Source organism: Candoia aspera, chromosome 7 (assembly GCF_035149785.1).
Source record: "Candoia aspera isolate rCanAsp1 chromosome 7, rCanAsp1.hap2, whole genome shotgun sequence".
NCBI lineage: Eukaryota > Metazoa > Chordata > Lepidosauria > Squamata > Boidae > Candoia > Candoia aspera.
Window position 1 is genome coordinate 50,501,372 of NC_086159.1, and position 20,446 is coordinate 50,521,817.

Here is a 20,446-nt window from a genome sequence, read left to right on the forward strand (position 1 = left end):
GCACTTAATGAGGATGGGTGATGCACTTAACGACCTCAGTGGAACTGAATCATAAGCCCGTCGCAGTCGTGTGTTGTTTCACTTAACGACTGTTGCTTAGCAATGGTGTTGCTGGTCCCGGTTGCAGTCATTAAGTGAGGACTATCTGTAAGTGGTTTGGTGTGGAATCTCCAATAAATACCACAAGACCCAAATATTTTAATGTGCCAAAGCACTTGATGTATTGAAGCTAATTTTACCATGTGGGGAATGTGAGCGAGGTTGAGAGAGAGAGAGATCAGATACAAATTTCTCTTTTCTGTTTTATTCATGGACACTGGCCTCTACTTTTTGGGAGGGATGGGGTAATATTTTATATACCTACATTTTAAAAACAGCTGTTTCTCTCTGATAGATCCAAACTTTAAAGACCAAGCCAGTCAACAAGGTGATGCTTCTCAGCTACCAGTAAATGTGTTGCAACCTCAGATGAATGTAATGGCACCAGTAAACACACAGCATCAGCCGATGAGTATCTTCCCGTATACAATGGGTGTTCCTACTCCTATTATGAACATTCAGCACAATCCATTTAACCTTCCTCCACCAGTGCCCATGCATCTTCATTCAGGACTGCCTCTTGTCCAGGTAGCAGCTTCATCCAGTGTGTCTCAGGGACCACCGCCACCACCACCACCACCACCTCCATCCCAGCAAATTAACTACATTGCTTCCCAACTTGATGGAAAGCAGTTGCAGGTATATCTTTCAGTTGTAAAAAAACCCCCTCCAAACTGTTAACAGATGTAGAAGTAGGTATCTTGTTTCTAATGCCAATAGACAGACAGACAGACCTGACTGGAGACTACAGACAGACAGACAGGCAGACAGATATGACTGGAGACTATATTAGCAATTCTCAATTGTATTAAATTTGGAAGCTCACTGGAAAATATTTGCTTGTATCCTACGATACTTGAGATCTGGCTACACTCTGAGCAAACATATACATATGCATATATGTTGATTTGTTTGCATATGCACACGAGCATCAATTTCTGAAGATTTTTTTTTTTCGTGAGCGATAATTTTTAATATATTTATTTATTATTCACATTTCTATCTTTAATATATGTTCCTGTTGTGGAGCCAGGGCATCCTGTAGTGGGTATTTCTCTCCCCCTTGGCTCTGAGACCGAGCTTAGAATTCTTCTGATTGTGCTTCCAGTGGGAGATAGCCCCTTTCTGCATTCTGGACTTGTGTTGCTCTAAAAAACATGGTGGTTTATGAGCTCTACCAGCCACCCACATGGCCAGGCCAGGTTATAATAAACAGACATTCCCCCCGCCCACCTTTTCTTTCCTTTTTCATTTTCACTTATCGTCCTTAATAGGACCCCCTAGCCAGCAATTTCACCCACAGCAGTCTTCATCTATAGACATCTCAGAGGTTGTCACTAATGTTTTGAGATGAAACAAGTAGCCTAAGCCCCAGCAGTATGGCAGTGAACCCCTCAGTTCCACATCGTGATTCCCCCAGAGAAATGCAAATAACACAGACAGTGTCAGACTGCGTGCCACCTGCAACTGTCAGTGGGATTGTTTCCAGTTCTCTGGGAATTTGGGTACCCTGAGCGCTGGAGAGGAAAGAAGCTGAGAGAACCAGATGCCAACCCCTTTTCTGCTCTTCACCAAGTGAATCTTTTTTATTGGTTCCACCAGGAACTGTGCCACAGGGGTCCCAGGGACAGCCATGATACCTCCAACTGTACCACAGCTCTTTTAAGTCAAACCTGCTCTTTCAGCTCTTTGAGTCAAACCTGCTGTGCCACCCAGCCATCCCAGTGGAGGGGAAGTACGATCTTGGGGCTCTCCTTATAGGGGAGGGACAGGAAGGGGTCCCTGGTCTCCCTCCTCTCCCTGAGATTCCTCCTCCCCAGGCCCCCATTGCAGAGAACAAACTCCAGTCCACCACTGCAGGGGAAAGTGTCAGGCCATCAGGTGAGGGGGAGACTTAGGTGACATATGATTCAAGATACCGCTTTCCAGTATTCCTGTTTCCCAGAGCATTTAACAGGAACCTTGAGTCCAAGTGGGAGGTCTTCAGAAGAAGCAAGGGGTGGCACCTTCCTGCAATCAATCCTGAAGCTCTTCAAGACCCCATTAAAAGAATTAGTGCATAGCAGTACTGGTCTCAGGCCGTTGTAAGGACAGAGAAGATAGTCACAGAAAGCCATAGGGCAAGAACTGGAATTGATACAACATAAAGCTACAGCTCTAGGGTCTCCACTGCTACTTTTGTCTTTGCCTTTCTATTTTATGGGCAAAACAACTAACCCAGTTCATTTCCCCCCTCCCTCCCATAGAGAACTCACAGAGGACATGAATAAAATGGCCAAGGTGGTCACCTTCATAGCAGCTGATAGACTAGATGGTTCTCAGCTAGAGACATATTAGCTAACTTGCAACTGGGAAATCACTATGGCTGAAGACTCATACTTGAAATCAGTGCTCATATCAGGCCTATTCAACGATTAGAAACTGTTGGGAGAGAGACTGTAGACTGCCACACAAGAAGAAGGCTTTGCCCTTTCCCTACTCCCAAAGAAGGAAGAACAAGTTCCTCGGGCTTCCCCCTCATTCCTTTTTCCAGGATGTGCTCCAAGCAGACACCTGGATCATGAAGTGAACAAGAACATTTGGTGGGGAGGAGTTAAGTAGCGACCCCAAAGCAAGATGCATCAAACCCAACAGAAAACTTCCCCTACCTGTGCAGGGATAACACAAGGAATAATGACTGGCTCAGTTTCCCAGTGGCCAGGAGGCTAACAGAATTAGCCAACCTATGGGCCCATATAACATCAAATGCATGAGTCACAGAGCTACACCACAGACATGGCTTCTCCAAGATTATTTCATTCCATCCCTAGTTCACCAAACACCAAATAATCTTGACGGTCATAAATCGCTTCCTGAATATATACATGATCAGACATCCCACAACATGAGACATTTTCAGGCTCATACTTTGTATTTTTCATTCTTCCTAAGAACAAAAAAGGTAGATGTGTCAGCCTTGATCTGAGGCAGGTGAACATTTAGATGGAAACCGTGAGATCCGTTATAGAACACATCCAGAAAAAGGATGTCTTAGTCTCACTTGACTTACAGGGGGCTTATCTTTGCATCCCAATTCACCCAACAAGCAGAAAGTTCCTGAGATTCAAATATGAGGGTGCTGATTGCCAGTGTCTTCCATTTGGCCTGTCTCTTGCACCCAGATGTTGATCCAATCACCATTTACTGAATATGGAAGAAGGATGTCTGAATCGTGGTGCATGTCTTTGATGATTTGGAGTTCCTGTTCAATAAAGGCAAGAGCATCTCCAATCAGTGCACAAGTTACAATACCTAGCTGCAGTTCTGATCACAAGGGTCTGTTCTCTCTGCCGAAGAATAGGACACTATAGCAACTAATCACATCAGTTATACAGACCACCCAATCCGATCTCCTGACTTGCCAGATTCCAAGGCCATATGATCACCTATGTAATTTTAATATGGCTAAAATTCCAATCACAGCCTTCACAGTGAATACTCCTTTCTGAAGCTAATAGCCTGAAGATTCCAGAGAGGACTGATGATTCTATCAAAGGTGATAGAAGTGGTGGCTTTTGGAAGTCCTCACCAGGAAGAGGAACCCTTGCACAACAAGTTTAAGTTTACTACGGAAGCCAACCTTTGACACATTGCTTGGCCAAGTTACTCAGGGATCTTGGGCAAAAGAAGAAAGATGCAGCATAAACTTTGTTGAGCTGAAGCAGCATGACTAGCTTTGAGCAAGTTCCAGGCTCTTCTAAAAAGTCAATGTATCATTTCTGTAACAGGCAATGTAACCACCAAAGCTTGCATCAAGGCAACAGATGAAGGAAGCAGCAAATCTTCTGTGGTGGGCTGAAGAAAACATGCCATCTTTCACAGCGGAACACATCCAAGGAATCTGCAATATAGTGGCAGATCTGGTTCAGTGATGGAGATCTGAACTCAGGCGAATTGAGTTTTAATCCCAATGTAGTCAGTCAGATCTTTTTGATCTTAAGGGGACTAGTGATTGACCTCTGTGAACCACAAGGTGGGGCACCTCTCATGTTTTCCCACACAGAGCGCAAAATATTCAGTACTGGTTGGTCCAAGGACCTATGTTTTATTCCTTCCCCATGTTTCCAGATGTCCAGACTCCTGTGACCAGTGAGAGAGGGAGAAATGGAAGTGATACTGCTAATCTCCAAGTAGCTTAGGTGGTCTTGGTGCTCAGATACCAACTTATCATCATCCCAACCATGAAGGTGCTCCCTCTCGCTAGTCAAGCAGAGCCAGATGGATTGAGCCACCCAGATCCTATCTGGTTACATCTACATGCCTCGGCATTAAATGGAACCAACTGGCCGACTTAGGGTACAACAATAGTTTATTCAGAGAATTTTAGCCTCTCATAGAACTTCCACAATTAACAATACTATGAAGTAATATGGTGAGCTTTCTATATGTGGGTGGTTAAAAGGGGGAATCTCACAAATATCAGCCTCTGTCCCAAAGTCCTGGCTTTCCTATAGATGGGCAGAGACAGTGGTGTGCAGTCAAGCATCCCTTGCAAACAGGTGTTGGCCATCTTACCAGTTCTAAAAATGGGGAACAAGCCTCTATTTATGCTCAAATTAAGAGTTCAAAAGGGAACGTCCCTAATAAGACTACCTTCCATGCATTAGTATTTGTCCTGGAGCCTCCAACTAGTGCTTCAAGCCCAGTTTCAGCTCTTACATGAGTCATCTGTAGAACACCTAATATGAAAAGTATATTTTTTATACGTATTAACATCAGCTAGACAGATCTCAGAAATACTGCCCTCTACTAGCCAGACATTTACTTTTCTTGTTTATTTGTTCAGTTGCTTCCGACTCTTCATGACTTCATGGACCAGCCCAAGCCAGAGCTTCCTGTTGGTCGTCAACACCCCCAGCTCCCCCAGGGACGAGTCCATCACCTCTAGAATATCATCCATCCATCTTGCCCCTGGTTGGCCCCTCCTCCTCTTGCCTTCCACTCTCCCTAGCATCAGCATCTTCTCCAGGGTGTCCTGTCTTCTCATTATGTGGCCAAAGTATTTCAGTTTTGCCTTTAATATCATTCCCTCCAGTGAGCAGTCTGGCTTTTATTTCCTGGAGTATGGACTGGTTTGATCTTCTTGCGGTCCAAGGCACTCTCAGAATTTTCCTCCAACACCACAGTTCAAAAGCGTTGATCTTCCTTCTCTCAGCCTTCCTTATGGTCCAGCTCTCGCAGCCATATGTTACTATGGGGAACACCATTGCTTTAACTATGCGGACCTTTGTTGTCAGTGTGATGTCTCTGCTCTTAACTATTTTATCGAGATTTGTCATTGCTCTTCTCCCAAGGATTAAATGTCTTCTGATTTCCTGACTGCAGTCAGCATCTGCAGTAATCTTTGCACCTAGAAATACAAAGTCTTTCACTGCCTCTACGTTTTCTTCCTCTATTTGCCAGTTATCAATCAAGCTGGTTGCCACAATCTTGGTTTTTTTGAGGTTTAGCTGCAAGCCAGCTTTTGCACTTTCTTCTTTCACCTTCATCATAAGGCTCCTCCGTTCCTCTTTCCCTTCAGCCATCGAAGTGGTATCATCTGCATATCTGAGAATGTTTCTTCCAGTGATTTTAACTCCAGCCTTGGATTCCTCAAGCCCAGCACATTGCATGATGTGTTCTGCGTACAAGTTGAATAGGTAGGGTGAGAGTATACAACCCTGCCATACTCCTTTCCCAATCTTAAACCAGTCCGTTGTTCCGTGGTCTGTTCTTACTGTTGCTACTTGGTCGTTATACAGATTCCTCAGGAGGCAGACAAGATGACTTGGTATCCCCATACCACTAAGAACTTGCCACAATTTGTTATGGTCCACACAGTCAAAGGCTTTAGAATAGTCAATAAAACAGAAATAGATGTTTTTCTGAAACTCCCTGGCTTTTTCCATTATCCAGCGGATACTGGCAATTTGGTCCCTAGTTCCTCTGCCTTTTCTAAAGCCAGCTTGTACATCTGGCAATTCTCGCTCCATGAATTGCTGAAGTGTACCTTGCAGGATCTTGAGCATTGCCTTACTAGCATGTGAAATGAGTGCCACTCTTCGATAGTTTGAACATTCTTTAGTGTTTCCCTTTTTTGGTATGGGGATATAAATTGATTTTTTCCAATCTGATGGCCATTCTTGTGTTTTCCAAATTTGCTGGCATATAGCATGCATTACCTTGACAGCATCATCTTGGAAGATTTTGAACAGTTCAGCTGGGATGCCGTCATCTCCTGCTGCCTTGTTATTAGCAATGCTTCTTAAGGCCCATTCAACCTCGCTCTTCAGGATGTATGGCTCTAGCTCACTGATCACACCGTCAAAGCTATCCCCAATATTGTTATCCTTCCTATACAGGTCTTCCGTATATTCTTGCCACCTTTTCTTGATCTCTTCTTCTTCTGTCAGGTCCTTGCCATCTTCTGCATTTAATTGGGCATATCTCCCCCATCACTGTTGCCTTTTGCTTTCCTTCTTTCTTGGGCTACTTCTAGTGTCTCAGCAGCCAGCCATTTTACCTTCCTGGTTTTCTTTCTTTGGGATGTATTTTGTTGCGGTCTCCTGAACAATGTTGCAAGCTTCTGTCCATAGTTCTTCTGGGACCCTGTCTACTAAGTCCAGTCCCTTAAATCTATTCTTCACCTCCACTGCATTTTCCTTAGGAATATTAGTGAGCTCATATCTAGCTGATCTGTGGGTCTTCCCTAATCTCTTTAGTCTGATCCTAAATTGTGCAAGAAGAAGTTCGTGATCTGAACTACAGTCAGCTCCAGGTCTTGTTTTTACTGACTGTATAGATGTCCGCCATCTTTGGCTGCAAAGGATGTCAGTCTGATTTCGGTGTTGTCCATCTGGTGAAGTCCGTGTATAAAGCCATCTCTTAGGTTGTTGGAAGAGTGTTTGTTATGCAGAGTGCGTTGTCTTGGCAAAATTCTGTCAGCCTATGTCCTGCTTCATTTTTTTCTCCCAGGCCATGCTTGCTTGTAATTCCAGGTGTCATCTGACTACCTACCTTAGCATTCCAGTCTCCTGTGATGAAAATAACGTCTCTCTCAGGCGTGTTGTCCAGTAGGTGCTGCAGATCCTCATAGAACTGATCTACTTCAGCTTCTTCAGCAACTGTGGTTGGGGAGTATATTTGGATCACTGTGATGTTAGATGGCTTGCCCTGAATTCGAATTGAGATCATTCTATCGTTTTTTGGATTGTATCCAAGCACTGCTTTAGCCACTTTACTATTAATTATGAAGGCTACTCCATTTCTTCTGTGGTCCTCTTGTCCACAGTACTAGATCTGGTGGTCATTTGATGTGAAGTGGCCCATTCCAGTCCATTTCAGTTCACTGACACCCAAAATGTCTATCTTTAATCTTGACATCTCACCAATAACCACATCCAATCTGCCCTGCTCATAGATCTTACATTCCAGGTTCCAGTGGTGTGTTGATCCTTAGAACATCGGATTCACCGTTCACCACCAGCACCGTCGGCCGCTAGCCATCCTTTTGGCTTTGAGCTAGCTGCGTCATCACATCTGGGGCTAGTTGAACTCATCCTCTGTTCCTCCCCAGTAGCATTTTGACCATCTTTCGACCTGGGAGTCTCATCTTCCGATGGTATACTGACATATCTCTGGTTGTACTGATCCATTTAGTTTTCACAGCAAGAATACTGGGGTGGGTTGTCATTACCTTCCCCAGGGATCGCATTTAGTCTGACCTCTCTGTCATGACCTTCCCATCTTGGGTGGCCCTTCACGGTTTAGCTCATGGCATCATTGAGGTGCTCAAGCTCCAGCACCATGACAAGGTAACGATCCTTTGCTGAAGAGACATTTACTAGGGCCTCTGTTTATACCCAAAATAAACTTGGTTTTCTGCTAGGGCCAGGAAATGATTTTTCTGCCCCAAACCCAACTAGAGAAAGAATGTACAACTGAATGTCAGACACATCTTCAAGATCTACCTGAGTAGAATAGAATAATTTGGGTCATCCAATTTCTGGTATCTTTTGAACAATCTGATCTGGACTGCAAACCCTCTTCAGATATGAATTTGAAGTGGATTAAGTCATGCTTCAAACTAGCCTGCAGAAATACACAATAAACCTGTCCCACAGGAAATCATAGGAGCATAGTCCCCTGGCTGCCTTCAACACAAACACCGCCCCATCTCTTCTGTTAGACATTACCAGCTAACACAACCTCAGTCCAAGTGTCCATCAGCAATTGTTACAAAAAAATAATTCCTGTCCAAGTTCACCCCATGAGTGTCTGCATCTAATTCTACAAAGTTCTTAACATTTATTCTGACATTTCTGAAGTGTTCTTTATTTGAGGTTTTTCTTTCTGGCTTGTATTTCTGAAATTGAGAAATAAGTTGTCCCTTCCCACAGAAAGCAGGGTCAGAAGAATTCTGCCTCTGAAGCAAATGGGAGGGCGATGCCAGCTACTGGATGCCTTAAAATTTACCTTAATGGCAAGTTCAGTGTATCATTTTTGTTAACATGGTTCCATATAGTCTGATTCCTTGATTCTAGAAAAAGAAACATGTTTGCCCATGTGTCTGTGAGGGGGGTAACTCTCTTTAGATACATTCTTCACAAGTTTGTTCTACATTCAGTTTTCCAGAAGGATTGAGGGTCAGTTGTTCAGTTTTGCAGTGTTACTATGGTTACTTTTCTGATGTAAGTTTTCTAGAATTGAAACAATAACAAAGGCAACATTAAATCAGGTCATACTAGCCGCATACTGTTTGTGGACTGAACTGGCATGTGACCCCAAGCAGTGAATAAATAAATTAGTAGAAAAAACTACTTTCTTGAGAAAACCTGGCACCAGTATTTGCATGACAATTCTTCAAGAGGTTACCAAACTGGACAGGATTTTTTTAAAATTAAATGGCAATACTGCCAAGCAGCTCTCTTGTGGCTGCTGTCTTCTCTTCTCCGTATATGGGCCTTTCAGCAGTTATCAAGTCTTGGCCTGCAGGCACAATAGGCAAAAATATCCATCCACCTGTTGTCTCCTCTTTCGTTATGAGAGTTTGAAAGTTGGGGTGGGGAAATAGGGAGCGTCTTGGCACAGACTGGATTTCATCCAATTGTTATATTTCTTTTCAAGAACTGACATGGAGAAATGCCAGGCTGAGTGTTGTATGTGATTTTTAAAAATTACTGTAATGGATAGGTTAAATATCCCAACTTGCCTACAGGAATTCCAGGCAGGGTGGCATGCATCTGTTTTATCCGTACAGCAGTAATCTGGTGAGGTAGATTGGGCAGAGGGATGGTGATTGCCCCCAAACCATGCAGAAACTGTCATGGCTGAGTGAACCTGGTTCTCCACAGCATCCCACTACAGCTTCTTTCAGCTTGCCAGTTCTTACTCTGCCACATCATGAACACAATTGGGAGGGGGAATTCTAGGCCTTCTTGGGGAAGCGATCTAAATGTGTTTGCCATAATGCTGATGTGGCCAGGGTTCCACGACAATAAAATAACAAGCCAATAGGTAAGGTTCTTCCAACTACAGTTACCCAATCCAGATATAAAACCAGGTTCATGAGGTTTACTGCTCATCACTTTGCCTTGTTGTGATGTTTTATGGGTCTTTCAGCCAGCTGCCATTACATCAAGAATCAGCTTCACCACTGATTTCTTCTTTCTTCATAATTTTCCATAAAGGTGCTCACACACAGGTGATTTTCCTGCTAAAAAAGGCCATTACTTATTTAGGCCACCATTAAAAATGCCTGAGATGATTGGAATGAGGAAAAGGGGGGGGAAATGTAGGCTGGATTACTGTTTACAGCTTGCTGAGCAGCACCCTTTTTCAAACACATTGTGTTCTCTTTCAGCTTACATAATATAAGAAGCAATCTATATCAGTTTTTTTCCTACCCATTAATTGTATGTTCTCTAAGTCATTGGAGATAGCAAAATTTGCTTAGTGCATTTGCAGTTTAGAATTCTATGCTGCAGTACTGCAGGTAAATGCATGGACACTAAATTCTCTTAACTTTTTAAAACAGGCTGTTCCAACTACTTCCCATGTTGCTAACAGCATGAACACAACGCACTTGCCTGCTCCAACAGGAGCTCTGGGAACTGCAGAATCTGTTCAGGGGCCAAGTTCGGGCAACACAGCATCATCAGATAACATCAAATCCTCTAATGCTGCTGTAAAATTGACGGAAAGGAAAGTAAATGTAACAGTGGAAGCCAGTGCAGATAGTTCCAAAAAAGACCAGGCAAGTTCCAAGTGAAGGGTAAAATGAATAATTCTTAACTAAACTGAGAGAGAAATAATGTTTGCCTTGAAAATAATGTTTGCATCAGTCATCCTTATAATCTATTATTTTTATTTATCATGGGATTTGAAGAATTTGACAGTAATCAGTTTGTATCCTAATAGAAAAAATACATCACATTAGATCTACTTTGATACTATGTTCTTAAGCATATTCTAACTAACATATTCTACCTAGGTTAGCCATCTGGTTTTTTAAAAAAGAGGAAAAGATGCAAGTATTGTAAAAATTGCTTTACTAACTTCTTGGAGCCAGCATTTGCATAGGCAATACCGGGTTAACAAGCTTCTTTAGACAACTGCTGATGTATTGTTCCAGTCAGTTACTGAATAATCTTTAACCATATATGGCTGGAGGTGACATGAACAGTCTAATATCCATAATAAATTTTCCCACCTATCAACATTTTTATTGATTGTGACATATCTCTTCTAGCATTAATATTATATTTTTTAAAATACAAGAGGATGTGTGCTTTGCAGTCAGGGTTTATGTTTCTGTGGAGATCAGCAATTATGTATATTTGAAGTGGGTATTAATCGCTTCAAAAAACGATGTGTATATATGCTCTTTTCCTATATAAGATGCACCCTTTATTTTTTCTAGAAATTATTAATTCAAGAAAAAGCTGCACAAGAAGTAAAACTTGCTATTAAGCCTTTCTATCAAAATAAAGATATTTCTAAAGAAGAATATAAAGAGATAGTTAGAAAAGCAGTGGATAAGGTAAGTAATATTGCTAATAACCATCGATATTTAGCAGTCTGGTTTTATTAATACTTGCAGGCTTTTGGACATAGGAGGTAATAGCTTCAGCTGTTTAATATAGTTTAGATATATAGTAGGCCAGATAGTACATGGTAGATTTGAACTGTTTCATTTTCAGATGTATCCTCTGGATTGTGGGAGCAGTAAGTTTTCTGTTTTAGCATATGCTGAAGCTGTTACAGGCACTTAGTATATCAGATACTGTTTCTCAGATATGATTATCATTATACTCATTGTGTTCTTCCTTTTTGGGATAAGCAACTTTATACAGAGCACAGTAAAGTAAGAAAGAGGCGTGAAGGCAAAATTGTATCCTTGTGAATTATCCTTGCTTTCACCACAACCATGTACTGCTTCATACACTGTCTTTTGCTCTTAAACTTTTCTTTCCTTTTGAGGATCTCCATCCTTATTACTTTATTTTACTCCATCCAGCCATTTCTTTCTTGGCCTTCCCTTTCTCTCAACTTACTCTCTCTTCCTCCATGTACTTGTTTTTTGATTTGATCCTCCTTCATTCTCTGTATATGACCAAATTTCTTCAACATTCTTCTTTAGTACTGTTCACTCACTTTTGTATTCAGTCCACATTGTTATATCAGCCATTCTTTACCCCATCTCTTGCCTTATTGTACAGTCTTCTTAAACGCAGTCCCAAGCACATTACTCCATTTACATTTTTCCTGACATACTCAATTCTCATTTCCATGTAACAAATGGGCAGAATTTTGTTCTTATGCACAGGCATTTTCTTTCCTTTCAACAAATTTATTTCTGGTAACAGGCCACATAGTACCTACTAACTTTCTGCCAGCATATGCACATCTTAATGTTTCTCCCTCTGTTTTCCCATCTATAGTAAACGTTCTACCAAAGTACACAAATTGTTCTCATTTTTTACCATTTTGAATAACTTGCAATAGTTTCTCCATTTCTCTTGTCAAACATAATTACCTTGGACTTTGAGACATTAATGTTGAGATCCATCTCCTCATTGCATCATGCAATCCAACATTCACTGAAAATCATTTTTTTCAGCCAATAAAACAGCATCATCTTTATATTAAAAATATATGTATGCATTCCTGTCCTTGATGAACACATGTCTAACAATCCTTGATTTGATTTGATTTGATTTGATTTGATCTGATCTGATTGGCTGCCTGACTCCCAAATGAGTTTGGGCAGCTTATATAGAAGAAAAGCGGGGGGGGGGCAATTAAAAGAGAAAGGGACATGTACATCCAGACAAAACCACCCATTACCTTATAGAAAACCCACCAGGGGCTCAACAGATGACTTAACCCCGTGCCTGGGGGCAAAGCCAGGTCTCCAAAGACTTGCAGAAACCTGGTAAGGTGGGAGCATGGGAATCTGGGGAGGGCTACTCCATAAGCACACTGTACCATCTATACTTGTATCCTTACCATTTTTCAACCCACTAATTTCATTAATATTTTTTGAATACTAACATTTATAGCATTCATTTCAATTTCATTGTTTAACATATAATTTGTCATTTCTATACAAATCTCTAAAATACTCCTTCCAGCATTCCCTCACTACAGCTTCATTCTATTATTTTTATTTTTAATTCCATTCAGTATTGCAAGCACCTTCTTTAGTTCTTCTCAGCCACTTCCAAAACAGTTTCTTTTTATTTGTCTCATCAAAACTGCTCTGAATTTTGTCTCGTTTACTCTTAACCGTTCCTTGCTCTCCATGACTACCTTCTTTGTAACTGTCTTTTATCTCTACTGTATCTTTCTCTCATCCTTATTTTTGCAGCATTCTCTTATACACATTTTCTGAGCTCTTTCACTTCAAAGAAGCATCTGTTTTCAGAGTTGCCCTTGGTGTGGCCTGATACACATCTTTCCCAATGAAACATACTTATCGCTTTGTTCGAAGCAGAGGTCACATTTTGCATTTCTGTCCCCTTTTGTCTTCTAATGCTTTTTATATAATTTCTCTTCCTGCACTAATTTTGCTTTTACTTCTGTTTCACTTTTCCTTTTCTTCCATGTTCATTTTTCTCCAAAATCCACTCTTGACACTGCCAAAGATGGTCCATCCCACATGAAGAGCCTCTTGCCACCCTTATATCTAATTCTCTCAGTCTTTCATCATAAACAGTCAAATCAATTTTGCTTTTGATTCATTCCTTTTCCACATATGCACATGAGGGTGCGTGTGTGTGTGTGGGTGTATATACAGTGTATCACAGGCGCATGTGTACGTGCACACATGCTCCCATATATTTGAAACAGACCTTTTCCTAAGCAAATCTTCATCAAAGTCAGCATTCTCATTTGTTCTTGGATCTCTGAATAGTTCAATTACTTATTTGGCATTCTTTCATCTCATTCCAGCATGATACTTGAATATTTTTTTTCCTGGATCATATTCAGAATTTTATAGAATTTTTCCAGAACTCACTCTTGGTTCTTCTATTCTCACCGTTCACTGGAGCCTGAGATGCAACAATCATCAGTCTATGAATTCCTTTCTTCATATGTACCCACAATGAGCTAGATTAAACCACTTCATTTTTTCCGGTATAGATGTTAACCCTTTCATTCATAATCAAAGCTACGCCTTCACTTCCCCATGCGTATTCATCAGCTCCACTCCACAAGACCAGCTTCATACTGTTTGTTACATCTTTTCCCATTCTCCTAGTTACACTGACACCCAGCAGTCTTTTTTATTATTCATGATCTTTACCATTTACTTTTCTTACATTACACATTGTCATCTTACACCCCTACATACTGTTAGCAGCATCCCAGCACATAGGAAGTGCACAGGCAATACCCTTAGTGGTATTTGTCCATTTCCCCAAAGAACAGGATAAGCATGGCAGAGTCTTCCCTCTCCACAGAGGAATACCTTTCCTGACAAACCCCTATGAGATATTTTGTCTGCGTTTATTGTCTTATGTGTGTGTGGGTGTGTATATACACACACCCACACACACATGAAGGAATAATACAATATTCCATGATAGAGTTTGTTTTTTAAGTAATATTTTTAACAGTTCTCTTTTTCAATTTTTCATTTAGGTTTGCCATAGCAAAAGTGGGGAAGTTAACTCTGCAAAAGTGGCAAATTTGGTAAAAGCTTATGTGGACAAATACAAACATTCACGAAAGAAAAATCCAGATGAGGCTGTTTCTGTGGAAAGAAAATAAATCTAGAGTGAAAAAAATGCCATCAGGATGACTGCAAAGTGCAATTTTGACTTGGACTATTAATTAGAAATAGTGGCTGAAATCTGATTTTGATAAGATTATTTTTCAATATAGTGTATAATGTTTTGTTATAAATAAATATAGATTAATGCTTCAACTTTATCCTTTTGCAAAAAGCTATGTGAAAAGAAGATAAAAGGAATAAAAGACACCGCCCCCAATTAGTAATAATACAGTTTGTTGAATGCCACATGTACAGCATTTCTGGTTCACACAGTCTGCCAGAACACAGAATTCAGGGCAGACAAAATACACATGAATCAGGGAAAGACTGGAGTAGATTTTTAAATTGTAGTAACTGTTTTTTAAATGTATCGGTTCATAGGCTCAACGTGTGTGTTTTAAAAGCACATTGTAATCAAGAGCAACTCTTAAACAGCAAAAAACATCCCTGAATATCAAACAGAGGAGCTGCTGCTGCTGCTGCTGCTGCTGCTGCTGGTTTATGTCTTTCCATTTCTCCTTTGGAGGAGTTGCCAGTGTTAAATCCCAGTATAGTTCTGAAAGGCATGGTGCAGACTGTAACCCAGCACTTCACCTTTGGGGGACCCTTGTTATGTATCACACACAAGAATTTTGCATCACGTTTTATATTGGGGTATTCTTTGTCCAGTTTAATTTTTTGTCTGATATGCTTCAATACAGCATACCTCTAATCTTCCAACCGTTTGAAACAAACTTCTGGCTGAATATAAGAGGTGGATTGTGTAAGCAACAACCCTAGTCATATCACCTGTGGCAAGGTATTAGTATTGGTTTAGGGTATGTGGTGGTCTGAGGCATATGAAATGAAAGAATATTCCAGCAAGGACTGCACCATGATGAAGGCTGCATAAGTAGATTGCCAAATTCATACCGTCATGGGATTATGACCTCATTATAGTTTATTGCATGAAGCCAAAATTAGCAGAATAATTGTACTGATCTTAACTATATATAGCGGGTGGTGGTGAAGGTTCCTACCTAAAGGTAATTCATTAAGCATATTGCAGTTGTATTTGCAGTCTTGTGCTACTAGCTCTTTTTCCATAAATGAAGAGCTAAGGGAATAGTAGGCTTTGGTTTAATATCCTTTGAAACAAGATATAACCCCAGTGCAGTAACTGACTTGCAGGGGCATTTCATTGCAGTGGGTGCAGCAGGTGTTGTACTTGGGGCAGTTAAAGGGGTAACTAGGGGGAGCAAACCAATTGGACATGTCTTCTTGAGAGCACTTGTGCTTGTGGCAGGCTCCACAAAAAGGCCCAAGGCAAAGGGGTCAATCAGAAAATTAAAGCAGAGTACTACCAAAATTATTAATTCATGTTCTGTTTCAGACAGTGAACTCTGCCTATATTGTTTGTGTAAAAGATAATATTTATCTTACAGAGTCTTTAGTGTGAATCCTTTTTATTTGCAATCGAGCGCTATGTTTCAGTCATCTGAAAAGAGTTTTTGTTGGAGTAGCATATATGCTAATGAATTTTCAATCTATTTTTAACAAAACTGGCTGACGCTTTCTGCAAAGTCTGTATAATGCAATTTTGTTTAAACTCACAATTTGCATTTTATATTTACCTGCATTTCTGCATATATTTACCTACCAACCATTTAAGATGGGATGGGAATTGGTAGTGGCTATACACTATGTTGGTTTGGGGCAGCTGTGTTGTTTCTCAAGGTTTTTGAATTTAGGATCTGCTTCAGAAGTTGATGAAATCTCCCAGACTTGCGTTGCTCATCTTCCTTTTTCTTTGCTAAGTATAGCTCTCTTGTCTGCACCAGATTTAATATGATTCACAAACCAGAGTCTAAAATCTATGTTTAACCATGGAATTAGTTTTGTGCTTGAAGCGAAACTAACAAGGACCCAGTTTAGTGCTGAAAAGAGGAGCAAGAAAATTCCAGTTGAGGTTGAGAAAATCTTCATGATTCTATCAGGATGACTATTTTGGTGAGACAATGGATTAGGAAGTTTGCTTAATGCTGAGTACCTCTCAAGTGCAATAGCAGCAGGCTTATAGTGAACCTTCACTGTATTTCCAAACTGAATGAAGGGGGATATTGACTAGTATGCTGTTGCCTTCTGTTTCCATAAATAATTTTAAAAGTTATTCTCTAATATGCAGCCTTTTAAATGATGGGTTTAGGCACGCATCACTGAAAGATACTCTGTTTGCATTAGGTAACAAGCACTTCACCTAATGGTGAAGGCAGGTGATGTGTAGAGATGTGTGGTTTCCAGTTGCATCTATTGCTGGATTAAACACTGCTAGCATAAGCCAGCATGCATTGCTCTAAATATTTCTGGGACTGGTCACTTGGCGCAGTGATTACATCCAGCATTTTCCCCTCTTATGATCACTTCGTCAATACTGAAATGTTGATTCTTGCTGGACATCTTATGGAGTATGTATATGACGGGATTTGGCCAATCTATATTGGGGGGTTTTGTGTTTTTTTAAGAAAGCCGCTCAGCAACACTAGCTTTACCACAAATATATGGAGAAAGCTTGTGCCCAAGCTTAGGGACATTTCTTCATTATAGTAAGATAGCAATCACACACGCGCGCACACAAAATTCAATTGGTTAATGCATTAGGGCATCTGGAATAGACAGGATTAGTCAGAATAGACCTAAGTTATTTCTGTATTCCTGTGATTATTGACTGAAACCTTTATTTCTTGCTAGTGTCATTTTCCAACTGATTTAAATTGCTATGAAAAAAGTGATAATTGACATTTCTTGAAATTGTGTGGGGAGGGGGGAGAGAAATGGTGCACTGAGCACTCATTCCAGTCTTCTGGTGTGCATGTGGCTTAAATGTGTCATGATTTTAAATATAGAAAAATTAAAATCAGGATCACAGTGGCTGATGTAAATCCAGGCTATGGTGTCTGTAGCATAGGGCTGGAATAAAATCTACTGAAAACAATATTCTAAAGAGTTTTATGTAGTTCAAAATATTTTCTAATAAATTCTTTTGACTAAGCTGGAATGAATCTGCCTCTTCTTAAATTGTACTGGTTCAGAAATCTGCATTTCCCCCCTAAATGATAATTTATTAAACTTGCATGCCACCCAACTTTGAACAACTGGGTGGCACACAACAATCACTGGTGCCTGCCGGTGGTGTGTAAACTGGGTATTGTCCCATCTCTGTTCAATGGAGACAAAATGAATAAGACTGGTCTGGCTTAGAAACCCTGTTTCTTATAAGAAGCAAGCATGGGAACCCAATTTCATGGGATTTGAAGTATGGGGAAGTATTCCAAAAATTAATATGAGTGACATTGGTATTTTAATAGCATTGTGCTAATGGCAATGGAGAAATTGCTCACTTGGAATGCTTAAAAACCTGAGAGCTTTGGTGGTAGCTCCAGTGTCTCTATGATGTAGAGATTCTCTATTGAGTTAGGCCCTCTCAATTCTCTTCTGATCGGCACATGTGACACCACTGCTGCGCGAGCAGTGTACCAGTTTGCTTCTGGGTCCAATTCATGGTGTTGGTTATCACCTTTAAAGCCCTACATGGCATGGGGCCAGGTTACCTGAGGGACCTCCTCATCCCCATAACATTGACCTGCCCCACCCGGTCATGCAGAGAGGGCATGCTACGAACCCCACCGGTAAAGGAATTCCACCTGGCGGGGTCCAGGAGGTGGGCCTTCTCTGCAGTGGCACTCGCCCTCTGGAACATTCTGCCCCCAGAGCTGAGACAGGCCCATTCGCTCCCAGACTTCCGGAAGAACCTAAAAACCTGGTTCTGCCACCTCGCTTGGGGTGGGAGGGGCACCAGTTCATCTTGGGGGTGGCTATTATAGATCTCTCCCCAACAAACAAGATCTACGCTGCTGGATTTTATATTTTTTACTCTATATTTATTTTATTTTTATAAAGTATTTATATTGTAATTTATGTGTTTTAATTTTCAATGTAAACCGACCAGAGTTCCCTTTTCGGGGGAGATGGGCGGTGATGGAAATTTGAAATATAAATAAATGAAAAAAACATGTGGTCATTAGGCAAATCATGTGGTTCCCTATTGATTTTGTTTATCAGAAGCCAGCTGGGAAGGTCAAAAATGGTAATGTGCCTGCGGGATGCTGCAACCGCTGTAAATGCGCAACGGTTGCCAAGCACCCAAATTGCAATCACATGACTGCAGGGATGCTGCAATGGTTCTAAGTGCAAGGAATGGGTCATAAGTCCTTTCTTTCAGCACCATCATAACTCTGAACAGTCACTAAACTAACGGTTGTTAAGCAAGGACTACCTGTAATTCAGATTCTGGGATTATACAATTTTTAACTCTCAATGTAGTAGGGTTCCCAGAGCAGACCTGCAATCTAGGGAGCTTCTTGGACTCATGCTCTTACTGGAACAACAGGTGGAAGCTATGGCCAGGCAGGCCTCTGCCAAGTCAGATTGGTCTGCTAATTGCAGCCTTGAAGAGGGGACGCTGAAGACGGTTGCACACACCCTTGTAATGTTCCATAAAGATCACTGTAATGTGCTTAAGATGGAGCTGCCCTTGAAGACTACCCCAAAAACTTCAGCTGGTGCAAAAGTGCAGCAGCTCAAACATTTGATGGATAGTCATAGGTGCCATATTAACACCATTGCTGCATGAACCACATAGCCAAGTGACAAGTTTCCATGTACAATTCAAGGGGTGGTTATCACCTGAAAAGTCCTAAATGGCTCAGACCTTAGTTTCTTCAAGACTGCCTATCCCTTGTAGATTCTGCCTGCCCAGCTTCAAGTCACAAAGGCCTTCTGAAATAGTCAGGTTCTACAAGCTCTGGGAAGGCCATGGAAATAGGAAGTAGACTTGCTTCTCAGACAGAAGCTTCCATAGACAATGCCCTCTTTTGGGTCCCCACCTGTTGCACCTCTCAACCGGTGGTGACCTTTATCAGGCATTCTCTATGGAAGTTTCCCTCCTGTGGAACATTTGAGGAGCAAGTCTACTTCCTATTCCATGGCCTTCCCAGAGCTTGTAGAACCTGACTATTTCAGAAGGCCTTTGTGACTTGAGTGCTGTAGTGCTTCTGGTGCCAGAATGTTATGTTAATTGCAATTTTTAAACTGTAATTATATATTGTATTTATTTCATTGTACATTATTATATAGAAGTGTTATTATATTGGCTGCAACTGTTGCCTTTATACAACAAAGCCACTTTGACCAAAGTAGTTTATACATTCTTAAATAAATAAGCCCTTGTAGGAAGTGAAGTAGCAGCACCTGAGACCAATGTCCTTCACAACCGTTAAACAATTTAGCTCCACTGGACCTTTTGTAAACATTTTGTGAGTTTTTGTAGTTAAACATTTTTCTCAATAAATTCTAATTTACTGTTGGAATTCTAGCTTCTCCTACCTTCTATGTCATAATTTGGGGGCTAAATCAAATATGCATTTGACTGACTAGGGTAAGCAAAGGAGTATGGAGTTGGTGTAAGCCTTGACTGCTCTTGAAAACTTGGGGAAATTGGTTCTGAAAGAGGTGGCAAATGAAAGTGTAGGTAACTTTTGTTTTTATCCCACCTTTATTATTTTTATAAATAAGGTGACGAGCATACCTAATACTCCTTCCTCTTCCTATTTTCCCCACAATGACAACCCTGTGAGGTGGGTTGGGCTGAGAAAGAGTAACTGCCCAAGGTCACCCAGCCGGCTTTCATGCCTCAGGCGGGACTAGAACTCACAGACTCCTGGTTTCTAGCCTGTTGCCTTAACCACTAAACCAGCTGAGGAAGTGAAGGTCTCTGAAACCAAATTGCCTGAACTGTGCAACTGTGTCAAACCTGATTCTAAATCTGGCACTGTAAAGTTCAGTCACATCACATTAAAAACTCTTGACCTTCTGATTGCCTAGCCCCAAATCTCTGGAAAGGCTCACTAGCCATAGAAAAGTTCCTTCAGCAGTAGAGTGAGAATTTTGCCTGCAGAAGGTTCTAGGTTTATTCCCTGGCATCTGCAGGTATGGGAAAGAGCTCTCTTTGAA

At 41.0% G+C, this 20,446-nt stretch overlaps 1 protein-coding gene across 2 annotated transcripts in view; it reads left to right on the top strand.

The window, feature by feature from the left end:
* Nucleotides 1-17,426, top strand: part of SCAF11 (SR-related CTD associated factor 11) — a 50,732-nt gene extending 33,306 nt beyond the window's left edge. The window contains exons 12-15 of one of the 2 annotated variants that reach the window (XM_063309382.1): nucleotides 395-627; nucleotides 10,154-10,372; nucleotides 11,039-11,158; nucleotides 14,266-17,426. In XM_063309382.1, the coding sequence (XP_063165452.1) occupies nucleotides 395-627; nucleotides 10,154-10,372; nucleotides 11,039-11,158; nucleotides 14,266-14,394 (701 nt within the window). In that variant the 3' untranslated portion in view covers nucleotides 14,395-17,426. Of the gene's footprint in view, nucleotides 1-394; nucleotides 739-10,153; nucleotides 10,373-11,038; nucleotides 11,159-14,265 lie in introns of both variants that reach the window. The other variant, XM_063309381.1, reaches the window with a different exon arrangement.
* Nucleotides 17,427-20,446: the final 3,020 nt, after the last annotated feature.